Source organism: Xiphophorus maculatus, chromosome 17, assembly GCF_002775205.1.
Source record: "Xiphophorus maculatus strain JP 163 A chromosome 17, X_maculatus-5.0-male, whole genome shotgun sequence".
Lineage (NCBI taxonomy): Eukaryota > Metazoa > Chordata > Actinopteri > Cyprinodontiformes > Poeciliidae > Xiphophorus > Xiphophorus maculatus.
This window is the reverse complement of record NC_036459.1, coordinates 1422799-1440440: the sequence shown is the minus strand read 5'-3', so window position 1 is coordinate 1440440 and position 17642 is coordinate 1422799. Positions and strand designations below refer to the sequence as shown.

At 40.9% G+C, this 17642-nt stretch overlaps 1 protein-coding gene across 1 annotated transcript in view; it reads right to left on the bottom strand.

The window, feature by feature from the left end:
- trhde (thyrotropin releasing hormone degrading enzyme) overlaps window positions 1–17642 on the bottom strand; it is a 150570-nt gene that overhangs the window by 111608 nt on the left and 21320 nt on the right. Inside the window, exon 4 of the mRNA XM_023349784.1 lies at window positions 12090–12363. Coding sequence (XP_023205552.1) covers window positions 12090–12363 — 274 coding nt within the window. The remainder of the gene's footprint in view (window positions 1–12089; window positions 12364–17642) is intronic.

The window sequence follows — 17642 nt, the reverse complement described above, 5'->3', positions numbered from 1 at the left end:
AAAAATAAATAAAATGAATTATGATGTCTCTGGACACAAAACTGTCCTTCAGAAAAAAAACTGGTTGAGACCAAAACACCAAACTGGAAACTTTTATCTGGTTTTTGGTAAAAGAGAAAAACTAATTATGCAAATGGAAATTATTGAGATTGTTTTAGTTTCTCATGTCATTAATTGATTTATTGATTTTTGCATCAACACCATGCGGTTTATTTCTAAACTGTTTCTGTTGGGATGCACCAATCCGATACCAATATCTGTATCGGTACCGATATTGAAATAAAATCTAGATCAAGTATCGTGACACAGGGAAGATCTATTCAGTCTAATTCTAAGCTTTATTATTAATTTTACATTAAATTTAGAATTACTAATTGCACTTTCTGAACCATTTGAAAGAAGATTTGTTAGTTTATTTTTACAGGTAGTCAACATATTGTTTCTGTCGGTTTATTATTTATTTTATATTGGTTGTTCCACTTCTGAACGAATGTTTATTTTGAAATTCTAACTTTTTTACTTTGTCGCTAACTGAAACCCAGCATATGTTCTCCATCCTCCCAAACTGCATTTTCTTTAAATATTTCAGATCTGCTCTACAGACACCAAGGGAATCCATGGTGCTCCAGGGTAGATCCCAGAACTGAGCTGGTCTGATTGTTTTTCAGTAAATCAGTTCACAGTTGGAAGCAAAGAGGATTTGAAGGCCATCAGTTTCAGAGTCTCGTCTGTATTCTGTTCACAGCGTCCGATTATTCCCTCTCTCACGCACCGAAGGCGTGTTCCAGCATGTTTATTAGCAGACGAGCCAGACGGCTTCCTGTCGGCTCCCCGTACGCACGGACAGAAACAGAAATTAAATTAAAGGGCCGGTCTAGACGCTCTGAATACGGCGGGACGAGATGGATCAAGCCCTGACACAAAAAGGCCATTCCACTGGATTTATGCTGGGAGAAATCGATTCAGCACTTTTATGACCACTCTCCAAGTGTCTGTGTGTGGAGGCGCTTTAAGGGTCAGAGAACATCATGTAACCAATGCAGAGTTTATGCTAACAGTAAAAATCTCCCCGGCTGCTTCACGGCACAAATACTAATTTAGCACAAACCGTCTGCAGGAAGGAGCAGAATGAGTTTTTATTACGACTGTTGTCTCCAGTAAAGTTGCTTTAGACTTTACTTTAATATCAGGCGGGATAGTTATGATTTTACTGAAAACATATTTTCTGTGTCTTAGGCTGAATTATTTTATGGGAAATTTGCAGTTTGTGTCATGAGACAAAACTACAAACCCCATCAGTTTTTTCTGCAGCCTGTGACGGATTCTGCTCCGGAAATGGATTCATAATCTTTTAACAGAATTAAAGTCAGCACGTTTTTACTGCATTATCCTCCAAAAACTCCTTCATTCTGGGAAAATCACAGATTTGGTCTGAATTTATGTTTTTTCGTCCAATCAGGGGAGAGATGAGAAGCTTCTACTGTACTTCTGTAACATGAATTGACAGGTTTTAGTGGGATACACGCTCCATCTTGACTGGAATGAGGCCTGAAGTGGTTTGAGGCAAATTCTCGACAACAGTCCACAAGCAGATGATTTTTCAATGCAGTTGCATTGGATTTTATTTCAAAGCATGGGATTAAAAGGAAATGTATTTTAAATTTCAAAGATGTTTTTCTATTTAAATCTAGCAATCCTGTTTTTTTTTAAACAATGACATTTTTTCCTCCACGTAACTTTCCTCTACTTTTGTTGATAAATCCCAAAATATCCCAATAAAAACAAAATAAAACAGAAGTGTAGGTTGTAAAATATGAACGGTACCTGAATCTCTGGTTATACAGCTGCCATATTTTCACTCATGACTCACAGATTTTCTGAATATTTTAAGTTTTCATTAAAAGAATAAACATGAAGCAGTGAGGTGCAACAGAACCAGAGTCCCGGCCCGGTTGGATCCAGCTCTGCAGTGATTGTTGAATAAAAATGCAGCTCCTGTCTCTTCATCCGGCTGCAGCCAGCTGACTGAATATCGGCTCAGAGTGAGAGGATTTATTGAAATGTGGGCCGGCCGCCGGGGAGCTGCTGAATTCAGAAGAGTCTCCTGAGGATTCCTTAAACGCCCGCGGTCGTGTTCTCCCCGCTGAGATCCTGAACGCGTCGCATTTTCCAGCAAGCTTCAGAGTTTTGCTCCCTTCAGGCTGAAGTTTGCTGAAACTGAGGCAGCGGCGGAGACAGGCAGCCGCTTCTCCGTGGATTCCCCCCAGAGAGACGAAAACATGCAGCTCTGCTGGAGCTGAAACTTTAAATTACCTCCAGGTGAGAAGCAGGAAGATCCGTCAGTCACATCCGTCAGTTGTGAGGAGGAGCTTCCCGACTGAAACATGGCGTCCGCTCATCCGGAAAAAACTAAAAACTTTTAAATTTGGGTATCTAAAATGAAGGCCTTGTGTGTTTTACAGCACAATCAAGTGTCAATGTTACCTTCAGGTGTCATAAAATGCTGTTTGTATCATATATGACTGTAAAAGAATTTAACTATTTTAACGCCTTGAAATTGGACCTCTGTCTCTTTAAAAACTCCTGCTCTTTCTGAAGCTCCACCTTCAGGAAGTCATCACAACATGGCTCCTCTATTAACCCTTTAACAACGTTTTTATCCCTGAGCAGCAGCTCCTTTAACGAGCTCAAGTTCCACCAGGTGTTTGCTAATTGCTGCTGGCTAGTCTGAAGGAGCTGAGCAGGGGAGGAGCTACAGCTACAAAGGCGGTGCTAGGTCCACCCAGGCATTTGCACAGTAGTATGGTTGCCATGGAGATTAAAGGATTTCTTAAACATGCATTAAAAAATTAAAGCAAAACTCCAGGTTTTGTTTTTGATGAGGGAAAAACATAAAATAGTTTAAAAGTCAAAAAAGTAGCTTCTGTATGTTATTGCCCCTTTAATTTCATTAAAAGAAAGTTGGTCTTTAATCTTTTAATCACAGCTCATTCATTTTGTCTCGACAGAAATTTAATTTCACACTAAGCATTTTTTTTTCCGTAGGACTTTTGACAGGCAAAAGTTTGAGTCGCCCTCACATCTTCATTCTGTGTTCTGTGATTTGAAGCAGTTGAGGCTACCGCTAACTAGCTGCTAGCATACCTTAGAAGCTAGCTAGCTTTATTGCATCTATCACAGATTAGTGCAAATTTATTGTCAGCTGACTGGAAAAAGTTTGTACATTGGTTCTGTTGGTGTTTTTAAGTGCTGTCCTGGTGCAGAATTATCAAATAAATTTTCATGTCAGTATGTTTAAATTGTTTATTGTATCGGCCGACATCAAACTTCAGATATCGGAAGTGAAAAAAGTGGATCCATTCCAAGCCAGGACAATTGATTGACACGATATTTCATGATATTTAGTAAATGTGGAAAGGCAGAGTGACCTCTGGAAACATTTATTACTTTTAAAATGATAGTGGTACAAATTAAAATATTTGCAATACAAACATTTTACACCAATTTTGTTTAATTTGAAGGATCAGAAACAGGAAGCTGCTCTTCCTGCATCATGTGCAAACAAACACAGATGAAAAACGGTCGATAAAAGCTCGGTTCTGTTAGTTTTTTAAAAAATGAACCCGACCTCCTGCACAGCAATAAGCTTCTCTCAGCAGCAGAGAAAGGAAAAGCTTCACACTCCCTCCTGGACATCCAAACGGTTTCTGTGGCAACAGGTGAAGTTGACAAAACTCTCAAATTGCACCTTGAACTTCTCCAAATCGATACGGCGGATTGTGAAGCAAAGGACCCAGAACCATCTGGGTTTCTGAGGAGAACCGGCGCCTTGGGCCAATCAGAAGCTGCTCTCTATAACTTATGGCGCCAGCATCATAAAGTCGGGATTCACTCGGTTGGTGTTTGAAAAGACTGAAGTCAGGATTCTCTCCTCCAATCAGACGGCGGATCCATCCTCTCTCTCTCCTCTCCTTGTTATCTCTTCGCTCGTCCGTGACTTCCCTGCCGGCGCTGCGGCGCTCCGTCTGTTGCCCTTGGATGATGGATGGGGTGATGGACGCTTGGTTGCCACGGTAATTTGATGGATGGTTTAACAACCAGTAGCGACGCTGACGGCGCCGCGGCCGGTTCCGGTCCTTGACTCCGGGATCAACAGGCCTCAGACGGCCAACGGAACCAGCGGCGCCGCTGACCCGGCGCTGCCGCGCCACAGATAGGTCCAATCAGACGACACGACAGTGGGCGGGCGGCGCCGCCCAGGTCACAACCCCAGGAAGACAAATCAAGATGAAACATCTGTGTCCACTTCAGAGGGAGCAAAACCAGAAAGGTTCTGATGAAACCAGTCCAGTTTGTTGGACTGGCTTCAGTTCAACAAACTGACATTTTATCAAGAGTTCAATTCTTTTTTTATTGGAGGCAGAGGAAAGACGGTTATTTTAGTAATCGGATGTTTAAAAAGCCTGTTTTACGTTAGGAATAAAGTCAAAGACGCAAATAAAGGATTAAATTAAATTTTTAAAATAATAAAATGCAACAGCAGCATTCCTCTAGTGAACGCTTCTTCGTTTGTAATAACTGCAGCTAAAAAATATTTAGAAACATTCAGCTCTTTCTGCTCGATTTGTCATTTCAATAAGGCTGATCTGGTGATCATCTTTCAGATTAACTGATTAATAATTGATAGAAAAAGTTGCTTAAATGACGATTTTTTGCAGAATTTGAACCAGATGAATCTAAAACTGACACTGAAGGAGTTCTGGGTTGAACTCAGATAACTGGGTCTTTTTATCGTAAAGGCAAAGGTTTATATGGTTTGTACAGTTTTGGATTAATTACTGCTATAAATATGTCATTATTTGAGCAAATAGATTTTCTTGTATATGATTAATGGATTCCTAAATTATTTGGTGATTATTTTAAGAATCAATTAATTGCGATTCATCCAGGCCATCTTAACATGATCTAAACCATTCGACTGTAACTCAGTTTCTGTCATTTAAAATAGAAAAATTGCGTTTCTGTTTGACTGTGTTCTGCAAACTGTTTACAGGGAACATCTGGAAGATGTTTTTTATCTTTATTTTTCCATTTTGTTCCTCCGTCACTGACAGGAAGTAGTTTTCCAGGTAACTGACACTAAATCCCAACGAAGCGTTTTTATCCCGACGATCCGACACATTCCTGATGGACAGCTGTTTGAGACGGAGTCTGGACAGGAAGGCGATCACTAGTCTGCAGGGGTAGCTACTTAACGAGCGTCGCTACGTTGTTAGCATCGGCAGCTGAACAATCTGACAAACGTTTAGTCATGACAAAGTTATGAGATCCAAAGTAAATAATAATTAATTCAAAACGCTCCTGTTTAATTAATGCTATTTATGGTGATAATGTCGGCTTTTTTCCATACTTTTAAGATTTAAAAATGAAAGATTTTAAACTCTGGATCATTAAAAACATTTTTCATTATGATAAAATCTCCTTAATCTCTGATTAAAGCAACAGAAGCAGCAGTTTTTAATTGAATAAATTGACCTTACCTGCAGTTTATGGTCCTGCCGCGGCACTAATGTGACCTTTATTGTCATTACTGAATGTTAATGTGACATTTTCTGTCATCACTGGATTTTATGGGAACTCGAGAATAAATCAATAAAGAGGAGGATATTTATTAATCTAAGGATTAATAAATCCTCATGGTTTTTGAAAATCAAACCGAGGATCAATAAATCATAGACAATAGAAACATAGAAAAAACTTAACACTTTCAGACAGAAAGAAAACCTGCATTTACAGAGGGACCATTTATATAAAATATAAGTCAAAAGTGGATTATGATAAACATCTTCCACAGAATCAAACCTCTTTAGAGGAACAGCCTGACTTTATTTCTCAAACTATGATTTTAAATCTTACAATTGTAACTTTGAAGGGTTAAAATTATGACTTTGAATCTTAAATTTACGATTTTATGTCGCATAATTGTTATTTAAAAGTCAACATTATGACTAACTCAATTATAATCTTAAAATCTGTAAGTATGACTTCCTGTTGGGCTTTTATTTTTTCTTTTATGGCAGAAATGGGCTTCCATACAAAACAGAGGAAGACGAAGTTAAAATATTTCTGCAGCAACTAAACCGAGTCAGACAGATGAGATTCAGATCAGATTAATAAAAAAGCAGCCAAAATCCTTCTGGTAACACTGGAATGGCCTAGTCAAAGCCTAGATGTCAAACCAACGGAGAATCTGGTGCTCTCCATCTAATCTGACTGACCTTTGGCTGTTTTCAAAAACACAAAATCCAAAACTCAGAGGGATTCAATTACAAACATACAGCACAAATCTAGAGTTTTTAGTTTTTTAAATTAAATAATTTATAATTATGTTCCGCGTTACGTTGACATTTCCCATAAAATCCCGACATATCAGGCGTTTTCCCTCCAGTGTTGCAGGTTTCATGTATTTTCCAGCAGAGCGCCAACATGATCCACACTGTTTCTGTTTGAACCTGGACAACGTTCACCTGTAGCTCTGTTAAAATGTTAAAATGCCGTCGTTCCCATGGCGATTAGCTGATAAACACGCAGCCGGTTGGTGGGAACAATGAGCCAAATGCTAAAGACGGGGTTTAGTGAAGCGAGGCCAGCGCAGCGGGTCATTCCTCCGTTTGTTTGGATTCTTTAATCCTCGCTGAAGGAGAAGCTTCTCATTACAGGAACAGGGATTCTCACTGAGACGCATCACAATAAAGGAAGCAGACAAGCAGCTGTTTATGAGGCGAGAGAACAATGGAGAGCTGATTATGAAAGCTGGAAGAATCCCAGTCTGAGTCGCTGCGTCGCAGATGGAAACGATTCCTGTTGCTGCCTGATGAAGTTTTATTCTCACCATAAAGACGTTATTACCAGCCTACATCTGCTGAGAGCGACCATCATCGCTTTCTGTCTCGTTAGCTTGTTTGCACAACGGTTCAGGTGTGTAGAGGAACTTCAATCACCTCACAGGAGATCCGGTTTAACCTTTGACCTCAGAGTTCAAATTACTGACCTGATGTTCTGCAGTATATCACCAACATCTTTTGAGTAGCAATAAAAACACAAACTGCACAGGATTCAGACCGGACTGGACTGATATGATGAATATATGATGATAGGCACGATCGATATCAATAGATATTAATATTTAATATTCAATATATAGAATACTCATTGAACCGCACAGCATTCTGGGAAATGTAGGTTAAAGGGTTAAGCTGCTCACCCGCTCACAGCTAGCTAAGCTAAGTTGGTGGAATCAGCTAACTCACTCTTTGGTTGCTTAGCAACAACCTGTTGAGCAAGAAGCAGTTTCAAGTTCCCCCAACTTTGGTTGCTTAGCTAGCTAGCATGTGAGCTAAGCAGCTAGCTGTACCAAGGTTACTATAAATGAACTAAAAATAAAAACTGAGAAAACATTTCCTTTAACTGTAATAAATAAATACAGTAATAAATGGGGAAAAACTGTTAACTTATGCATTTATAAAACATGATAGAATGGAAATGGTATAATAATGCAGGAACACATTTTCAAAGATCAATAAACTTTAAATTCTAATAACATTTAACACTGGAACTGGAAGACAGTTTAAATATGCAAAAATAAATAAAACAACAAATAAAATAGATTATGAAATATCTGTAAACAAAATTTTGCTAAAAAAATAGTCTAGTTGAGACGAAAACACCAAACTGAAGACTTTAATTGTCTGGTTTTGGTAGAAAGAGGGAAAAAAAGAGACCAACAATAAATCGTGTAAATGGAAACTATTGACTTTGTTTTCATTTATCATATGATTAATTAATTTGTTGCCGGCCTGTTGACTATAACTTCCCTCAGAGCCTCGTATTAAAACCAGACTGCGTGTTTCTGAGCGTTTATTGACGCCGGACAGCCGGAGAAAGCGTTTGTGACAGACGGAGCCGTTTGATTGGTCAGGATGAGGACGGTTGACGTTTTATTTGTCCTCCTCTCAGAGCGTCGCAGGAGGAAGAGGAGGAAGAGGAGGCACGGCAGGATTAACGTTCCTGTCAGAGGAAGCTGCTCCGCAAACAGACAGCAGCGTCCCGGCTGCCTCCGGGCCAAACAGCGATCTTAATACGAGACACACAGAGCCCATCCAGCAGATGTTTGTAGACACAACAATCTGCATCTGCTGCTTTCTGGAAGCTTTACAGCTCCTGACAAAATGAACACATCCTGGGTTTTTAAATGGAGCCCAGCTTCCTGTTAATCTCCCATCAGGCCTTGCGTCCTGCTGACGGGACCATGTCTTCACGGATTATCACAGGCAAACAGCAGGAAGAGGCTGAGAGAATCCGTTCTTTCAACACTGTGCTGGAAAATCGGAGCTTTTTGATGGTTTCGACTGGTGAACCATTTGATGTGTTCACAGTTCTCTGTGTGAAGAATGAGATCTGATGTGCTGCTCAACATCAAGCGGAAAGGTTCTCACTGCTGCAGCGTTTAAAATGTGTTCATCAGGACTGAAGACGGTTCTTCCTAAATGGTCTCAGATATTCCAGAACTCTGTTCAGATGAAGGTTTTTACCATTTATATGTCGATTTGTCCAGTTAGGAAGAGGAAGTCATTAGAAATAAATGTTTAAGGGCGTGCCGTGGTGGCGTAGCAGTTAGCGTGACCCGTATTTGGAGGCCTTGAGTCCTCGACGCGGCCGTCGCGGGGTCGACTCCCGGACCCGACGATATTTGCCGCATGTCTTCCCCCCTGTCCTTCCCTGTTTCCTGTCAGCCTGCTGTCATATAAGGGACACTAGAGCCACAAAGACCCCCTGGAGGAGTTAAAAAAAAATGTTTAAAATGTTTAAAAGAAGACGTTTGAAAATCTAACAGCTGGAACCCCATCTGGGGATTTAAAAGCTCACTATAATCATTATAATGAGAGCAAAACTTTGTCAATATTCCAATAATGTGGAAAAAAACACAATTTTGCAATTTTGTATAAATGATTTTAAATGAATTAATTTGTTCATTTGCATCTTTTAATATGTTTATAATAATGTACATGATAAATATGTTTTATCCGATTATTAATTGTCAAAATCATTTTTACTAAAATAATTGTTAGTTTCAGCCCAAATATCTGTCAAGACATTCTGGTGACAAAGTCTCTCAAACTCACGGTAAGCTAATGCTACGTCTGTGGATGAAAGACATTAAATTCATCATCTCCAGTCTGTCATTCATTCAGCTCAGACACAAAGAAAGAAATGCAGCTAATTATTGCTGGTAACGTGCAGAAGGAGTAAATAAATAACACACCGTGTTTACTGTGGATGTGGAAAAAATATATATATAAAAAATCAAAAATCAGCCAATGATCTGCGGATCGACACAAAGGAAAAAGGATCTTTGGAGGAAAGTAGTTGTTCTCCCTCAATCATTGTTTGGTGTTACCATACAGGTTTGCTGTAAAATAATAATAATAAAAAAGTATTTTCTCATTTTTCTGTTTACATCTACTGCAGTTCCACATCATCATCATCATCTGTCGGGTTTCCAGAAGACTAACAGTTTTAGAAACCTTTAGTAAGTAGATAAATCAATCAGCCGGCAGCCTGTGAGAGTTTCTGGCTGATATTTTCTCTTCAGATGGAGTCGGTTTCAGTTTTCAGGTCGTGTGTTTCAGAATTCCCTGAAGTGTCTTTCAAGTCGCGGTTGTTCGTTTTGGCCTCACCGTTATGGAGCCGTTACCGACTGAACTGAGGGATGTTTTCTTTCTCTCTCAAGTGGAAAATGTCAAAAAAAAAACAAAACAAAAACAGCTTCAGGCTTAAAAGGGGTAAAAAGCGAAAATGGGAAGGGAACCTAGCGGTGCGCTGAACAAACTCCCAGAGGATGTTTTGGTGTCATCAGAGGCGTGTCGGGCCCGCAGCGCAGCCGGGCACCGCAGGAACAAAGAGGCCGGGGTTTCTGGATGCTCTGCCCTCAACCCGCAGATCTCCACTGGAAACACGGGGGTCGTCTGGGAAGCATGTTTCCCGTCAGCTGACGTTTCCACGGTTTGGTAAAAAAATAGGAGAAGGGCAAAAATAAAGATGGATCTGTTGGCGTTTTCCTCCGTCTCAGAGCGCTGGAGGCTGCTGATGGTTATAAACGACCCAGATACCAGGCGCCATTAAAGCCAAATTCCTCCTAAATTATAATTCTGTAACAAGGAGACAAAGGCTGCGTGTGTCGGAGCGTCGTCCTTGAGCTCCTGGCAGACGAGATGGATGAGCTGTAATTACACTGATAGAGATGATGGGGGGCGAACAAGGTCGCGCCTGGTCTGTGTCCTTGTGTTGGAAGTCCGACGCGTCGACGTGCATGTTTGAGTTCGAAGCGTTACGTTTGGAAACAGATGAGGAGAAAATCAGGTGAAAACAGCGACAGCAGAACGATTTGACTTTCAAATCAGAATCCAGAGAAACAAAATCAAACTGAGACCAAAGTTCAGCTTATCTGGGATCCCGTCTAAAGCTGCTCCTGTTATTATTTACCTAAAATATCCCAATAGTTGATGGGAATTTTCTGCAGCTTTACTTCTGAGCTGACTGTTGCATTGTTTGCTGATTTAATACAAAATCCTTTATCAGCTCAAACAGTTGACTTAGTTCTTACTCTGCAGTAAGTATTTTTGTCTGGTTTCAAGTGCAAATTTCTCACTACGCTTCAGATGAGACAAAACTAAGTAATTCCTCAACAAGATGTGGGAGCTTGTTTTGAGTAAATAATTCATTAATATTGCTGAAAAATACTAGTTTCACTGGCAGATTATCTCATTTACAACATGAGAAAAATGTCTTGTCATAAGGACAAAGATTCATCGGCCTGGTTTATCCCTGCGGTTCCCAGCTGGACGTTAATGCAGCGATTTTAAAATTCTGCTCTACATTCAACTAAGGAAGAAGAAGAAATCCATGCTGGTCACCTTTAAAATAACAACACAAGTAACAGTGGATGGGAGTCCCAGCAGCCTAATGAAGCCCAGACAGCAGCGAGGCAGGAAGTTTCTTATCAGGAGATTATCGCCTGTTCACATCTTAATTACCGTCTTCACCCTCAGATAACGAGCAGCTGCTGATTTTATTGGATCATCTGCAGACAATCCACTGATATCTGCAGGTTCGGCTCCACAGACTGCAGGTAAAGTAGCTGCAGCTCTGATAAACCGTCGTTTCAACGTCTCATTTTATCCCAACGGACCAGCAGCATCACCTTTCAGAAATATCCACACCCTTAAACTTTTCCAGATTTCATCATTTTACAACAGAAGTTTAGTTGGTGGACAGAACTTTCTGATTATCAACCTTTAGGGAACGAAAAAGTCTCACATTTTACTGACAAGTGAACGCACCATATGGAAGAGCTAATGAGTTACTTGGCCACACCCCTAACTATATACTATAACCAAGTCATCAGGGGAAGTTAAGCTTTCTCACTTTAGAGTTTATTTTGTACAAACTTTCAGCTGAAACAACATGAGTTTCATTTTCCACTGTTGGTGTTTAAACGGACGTCTGTCAGCACTGATCAGATCAAACTGGACAAGCTTGGTAGTTTTTCTGTTTTGTGACTTAAACATGAAAAACATTCAGTCAAAACAAGCTGAAAAAGAAACACATCTGAGATTATTTAAGGTGATTTTCTCCATAAACACTCAGAGGTCAGAGTTATTTAAATTAAATCCCAGAGATGTTCGTTCTTAAAGCACAAATCCAACATCTAAAAGCTTTAAAGAGCTGAATCTGCGCCGTCACTCATTCATCCTCACTTGTTTTCTCCTGCCGGCTGCTGATATAAAGCCATTATTCCCCCAATCAGAGCTTAATTATGTCAATTATTGTGTGATGATAATGACTGCAGCTCTTATCTCCTGCTTCAACCCCAGAAATGAGGACTGATGGATATGTGAGAAAACAGGCTGGAGTCGTTCTTGCGCCGGTTTCAGACATTTTTTCCACTTCCAACAAACAAACAAACAAACAAACAAACAAACAAACAAACAAACAAACGGCGTTCCCAGGACAGAGAGGCTGAGACTCACCGCCACGCCGCCGCTGGTCTGCGTCTCCCTGTAGGTGAAGTTGCAGACGGCCCAGGCCAGGTAGTAGGTGGACATGCGGGGCGTCCGGGCGAAGCGGTCGGTCACCCAGCCGTCCTCGTCCGGCCAGCTGCTGTCCACCGGCATGTTGGACAGAGACGTGTACTGCGAGTCGTGGCGGAGGCTCAGGGAGAAGGTGGCCTTGTAGACGGGCTCGTCGAAGCAGGGGAAGGCCTTCCGGGCGTGGATCGGGCTGAACTGGGTCACTGCCAGGTACCTGGACAGGGAGACAAACATCAGCACCAGAAGGTCCAACTCATCCTGGGCTGAAACGGTTCTGCGCCTCATCGTCTTGGACGTTCTCCACAATCTACAGATTGAGCTGTGGAAGTGGATCCAAGCGGTTCTGATCCAAACGAACCTCAGGTTGGTTCCACCGCTCTGGACTTTATTAATGTCAGCAACAGTAAAACCATTTTCCTGTGATTCTGATGAGAAAAATCCATCAACACAAACCCACAGAGCTCTAAAGTCAGCAACTCAACCCGGTATTTCTTTAATAAAACTCAGACCTTTACTGGAAATGACAAAACTTCACACCCTGTCTGCCAGATTTCACCTTTTTTCCTTATTTTATCTCTTCTGCTTTCATTCAATCGCCTCTCTGACCTCCCTCTGTTAGAGACAGAGGTCTGTGTCAATATGGCCGCCGCCGGCTGGGTCCAGCAGCAATCATCTCCACAATAAAAAAGCTTTGCCTTTTTCTGCCAAACACAGAGGAAAAATAGCGAGCTGCTCCTCCAGCTGCTGATCTGGTGGAACAAAACTCCTTCAGCAGCTCAGTGAACTAGAGACTGGTTCTCTGCATCACATCTACATCCAAAGAGATTTCATTTCTGTCAACCTGACCGTGACTTTTGACCCCAGCAGGGAGAAACAACATCTTATAGAAAACCTGAGCAAACACAACAAAACACTGTCAGAAAGTCTCAAAATGTTTCTAAGATGACTAATTTACAGAAAAACAAGATTAACTCATAAAGATCTCAGCATCTTCATAATTCTCCTACTACTCTCCAATTTTGCAACATTTGCTGTTATGTTGACTTTTCACTTTATGCTTTCATAAATTGCCTTCACTGTAAAAACACAAAATCTTACCAAGTACTTTTGGTTTAGTTTCCAGTTACACTTGAAATAAAACAAAAAGTTTGTTTCAGGTCAATAATTCTTTAAAGTTGATTAAAATTATTAGTTTTATCAACTGAGAAGAAAAGGATGCAGCCAAAAGCTGCTGTCATTTCATTACTGTAAAGGTTTCTTCTCTTAATGGTTTAATTAAAAATAAAAACCAAACTTATAAAATAACGGCTAAATGTTGAAGGTAAAAGTTGTCTTGGACAAAAGCAAACATCATCTCACATTTTTAACAATGTAATTCTACATCCAACAGTAAAAAATTAATTCAACTCACCAAAATGTTTGTCTTTAATAAACTTGTGTTTCGGTTCATTAGCTGACTAATCTTAAATTGTGAGTAATCCGGTTTAAACTGGAGCAGAACCAAACCTTCATCCTCACTCTCTGCTAGTCGTGACATTTAATGCTGCTGCTGTTCAAATAAATCTGAGCTGAACTCAAATGAAGCCTGGAATTAACCAATCAAAGGTGTTTTTGTTGCTTAATTAAGTTTTCTCATGCTGGATTAGGTGCTTTTCACAAATGAATGTGAAGGCAGAGCCTGGATGAGTTTAAAGCCAGGTGACCAGCAGCTCAGTGGGACGCGTCGTGTTGGAGATGCATCGTGTGCGTGACCTCTGCATGACCTCTGCAGAGCAGCAGCGGTCCAACCTGACGGGCCCCCTGTGGATCTGCTGTGTGACATTTACAGTCTAACATCCAGGAAGCCCTTCAACCTGATAATGCAGCAAAGATGGAGATTCAATAAACTCTGCAGCAACTTTTCACAGCAGAATGAAAACAAAACGCTGGAGAAGTTTCATTATTTCAACTCTAATGTGACAAAACGTAATAATACAGGAGGTGGAGAGCAAAGAAAGATCAGCTGTAAATAAATCAATTAATCACATGATAAATTAAAATTAGCTCAATACTTTATAGTTTATCTTTTCTAGATGATAAAAGTCTTCAGTCTGGTGTTTTGGTCTCATCTAGCTTTTCTTTTTCAACATAATTCATTTTATATGTTGTTTTATTTTGATAGTGACTGTGCTGGGAGGATTCCACGATGCGTTGTTGTTTTCCTAACGAGGAGAATCGTGGTTAACGAGGACGGATCGGACTTCATGATGGACGAGACGCTTTATGAGGAGACCAGAGTTGGAAGAAGCTGATTGGTCAAACAGATCTACCTCCTCTAATCACCGGCGGCGGTGGCAGCTGCAGCAGCAGCAGCAGTAGCAGCATCACCAGCTGCAGCAGCAGCAGCAGTTCCTCTGTGACTCTCCCTCCAGCTGAAGCAGTAATCCAGTGCTGGATGAGTTGATGTGGATCAATACTGACCTCTCCACTCTGCAGCGCGGCTGTCAGAGAGCAATCAACCCAACATGGCCGCCAGCTGAGGCTGCTTCTCAGCACTAACTGTCCCTGAGTGTCTCTGGACCCAAGCGCTGCAGGACGGTCACACAGGTCTCCACAGTCCCACTGGAGGACTCCATCCGAGTGGGAACCCACTCTGCAGAATCACTTTACCACTCAGGAATATCCCATCTATTAAAAACTAAAATACAAGCAGGACATTTGATTTCTGGAGATGATTTGGTTAGAACATGGAGGAACAAGAATGTTTATTTGGCAGAATTCAGTAGATTCATTTAAACGGGTTGGTAAGGTCCTAACTGATGATGGGAGTTTTCTCTGCTTACTTTAAATCCAAGATCATCAGGGATTTAAATAAAGGTTAATAAAATGATAAAATCAAATTCAAAAATACTTCATCCCAAAAGGACATGAAATGTTATAACTCATAATCTAGTATCTTCAGAGTCATTGGATGACATCATCAGTTGTTAGCTAGCACTGCTAACCAGCCTCCTTTGCTTTTGCCGCTGCATCTCTGCCATTAGGCGGAGATGTTGGAGTAGGGGATTATAGTCATTATTATGGATGGAAGAGATGAACTGTCTTCCTTCATCTCAACTCCTCTGGGATCTGGGGTCAAAGGTCAGGTATTATTTGGTAATTAGCTGCTCCAAGCTAGAAAAACAATACCTTGTTGCCATGGATACGCATCATAGCTATTTCAATGAACCAATGGCCCAACCAGCTCTCGTTCCTCCAGCAGTTTGATGGTGTTGGGTGTATCATGACTCTCTCTCACCAGATTTACTCCGTGTGTTTGTTCATTTCTGATCTGAGAGTTTGCTCGAGTTTTCCCAGAAAGTTTGTTTTTCTGTGGTGTTGAAGCAGAAACTCCTCAAAAAATCAGCAATTGTAAGTGTTCACCTTCACATCCTCCTTCCAGGTCTTTATGTTCTCCAGGAGGAGTCAAGTAGCAACAATCCAGCTGAAGTGCACTTATGGTAAATATTTCCCTGTAAGAGAAAATGGCTGCTATTACAGCAGCTTTAAAGTGCAGCTCACGGTGAAGAGCGCAGCGATACGGAGCCACATTCTGCCATTCAACCACCAAACCCAGGAGAAGCAGAAAGATGAGCGACTCACCAGCTTTCTGTGCTTTTTAAAGGTTTTAATTAGGCATCTACTGTATGTCGATAAATTAGTAGAGATCAAGGTCAAACGAGAAGTCTGCAGCTTCATCAATCCATCACCAATTTCAGAAAATAAAACCCATTGTTTTATAGATCCATCACACAGTGAAATGTTTCAACCTTTGTTTCAGGTAATCAGAGTTCTGGCTCACAGAATGAAAACCCAAAATTCAACATCGAAGATGATCAGAATATTATGAAAACGTTCAACATGCCACGCCCTAATCAGCTGATTAAAACACCTGTAAAGGTTTCCTGAGTGACTGTCTCAGTCTGGGTCATAAAATGAGGCTGAGAATATTCATAGAAAGTTGAGTGGAAGGAAACAGTGAAGTCTTCCAGACATACATGAGCGTTCAAAACATTTACATCTTTATTGATCTGATGTAAAGTTCTGATGGGTTTTCATTCTGAGAATCAACTGACTTAGAAAAATAAAGACTGAAATATTTCACTCTACATGTGATAGATCTATAGTACAGAGGTTCATTTTCTACAATGTTGCACTTTTTCATGAGATCCAGATTTTTCGAGCTGCCCTGCAGTTAATCGGGGATGGTGACCTCCTGACCCCTGGACTCTGTGCTCTTCATCATTCAGGTTGCATGTTGCTGCTCGTCTTCATCAAAAGCATTCGGTTTGCTTGTTTTATGCCAGCAGGACGCCTCTCTGCCTCTGCAGCTAAACTCCAACATGCGGCGTTACGATGCAGATTCCTGCTGCAGAGTCTCACACTGCAGTTTAAGTTCAGTCAGATCTTCATTTCCTTTCACTAAGAAACTCAGATGCATTAATTAGCTTTTGCACCTCGTGGGTAATTTTCCTCAGAATAAATGGCTGCTAATTTGGAAGATTATTCCGTTGTCTCCTGGTACAACATTAATTAAAGTTCCAGGGATGGAAATCTGCTCTCTCTCAAAACCACTCGGATGAATCTGGCAGTTCGCCCTCCACCGGCTCACTGACAGTTTTTAGTCATCCTGGTTTTAATTGGTCCCTCCTTTGACCATCTTCATCTCTTGAACCGCCTTTCGATCGGGGCTTTGCTGCCAGAACTCCCATTTTAAAGCTAAATCCTGTTAGAAATACCAGTTATTTCTTCTTACATGTTTTTAAAGTTTCAGCTTAGCAGAACATTCATCCTGCCTCCCTAATAAATCAGTGAAAGTTGTTGCTCTAAATGCTGACAGAACTTTTAATTGGTAAACAGCAAAGGCTGCCGATTTTTAGAGAACTATCAGATTTAATATCAGTTAATTATCCTGGTTTATTGTTCCAGTAACTTACCACTGTTGCTTTACAATCCCCTCTGGTTAAAACTCAATTTATGTTCCATTAAAGACGTTTAGCAGAGGAATAAAGCCACAAAATATGGAATATAGGTTTATTTCTGAAAGTTTAATAAACAGAGTTAAAGTATATTTTAGTCTGAAGATGAAACAGGTTTGGTGTTTGCGTCCTTCCACATAAAGTCAGCAGCTAGCCTCAACACCTGCAGGTTAGCGGTTCCCCCTATAGGCGATGGTTTCATTGGGTTCTCAAGGTTTTGAAGATGAACTACTGGATCCTGTTAATGTGTAAACTCTTCAGAAGGTGTCCAGGAGTCTTTAACCCTCCTGTGGTTTTAGAGCAACGCTCAGGAGAAGAGCAGCAGATGTAACTGGTTGGACAGTGGGGAAGCAATGGGGATTTCCCCTTCAGACCATCAGTGCCCGTAACAGCACACACAAACTTGCAAAATTGCACGTGAGTCGATACTGCCGGACTGAACATTGGGTAAAAGCTTGTTGGGTCCAATTGAGCCCGTCTCTAAAGACAACAGAGA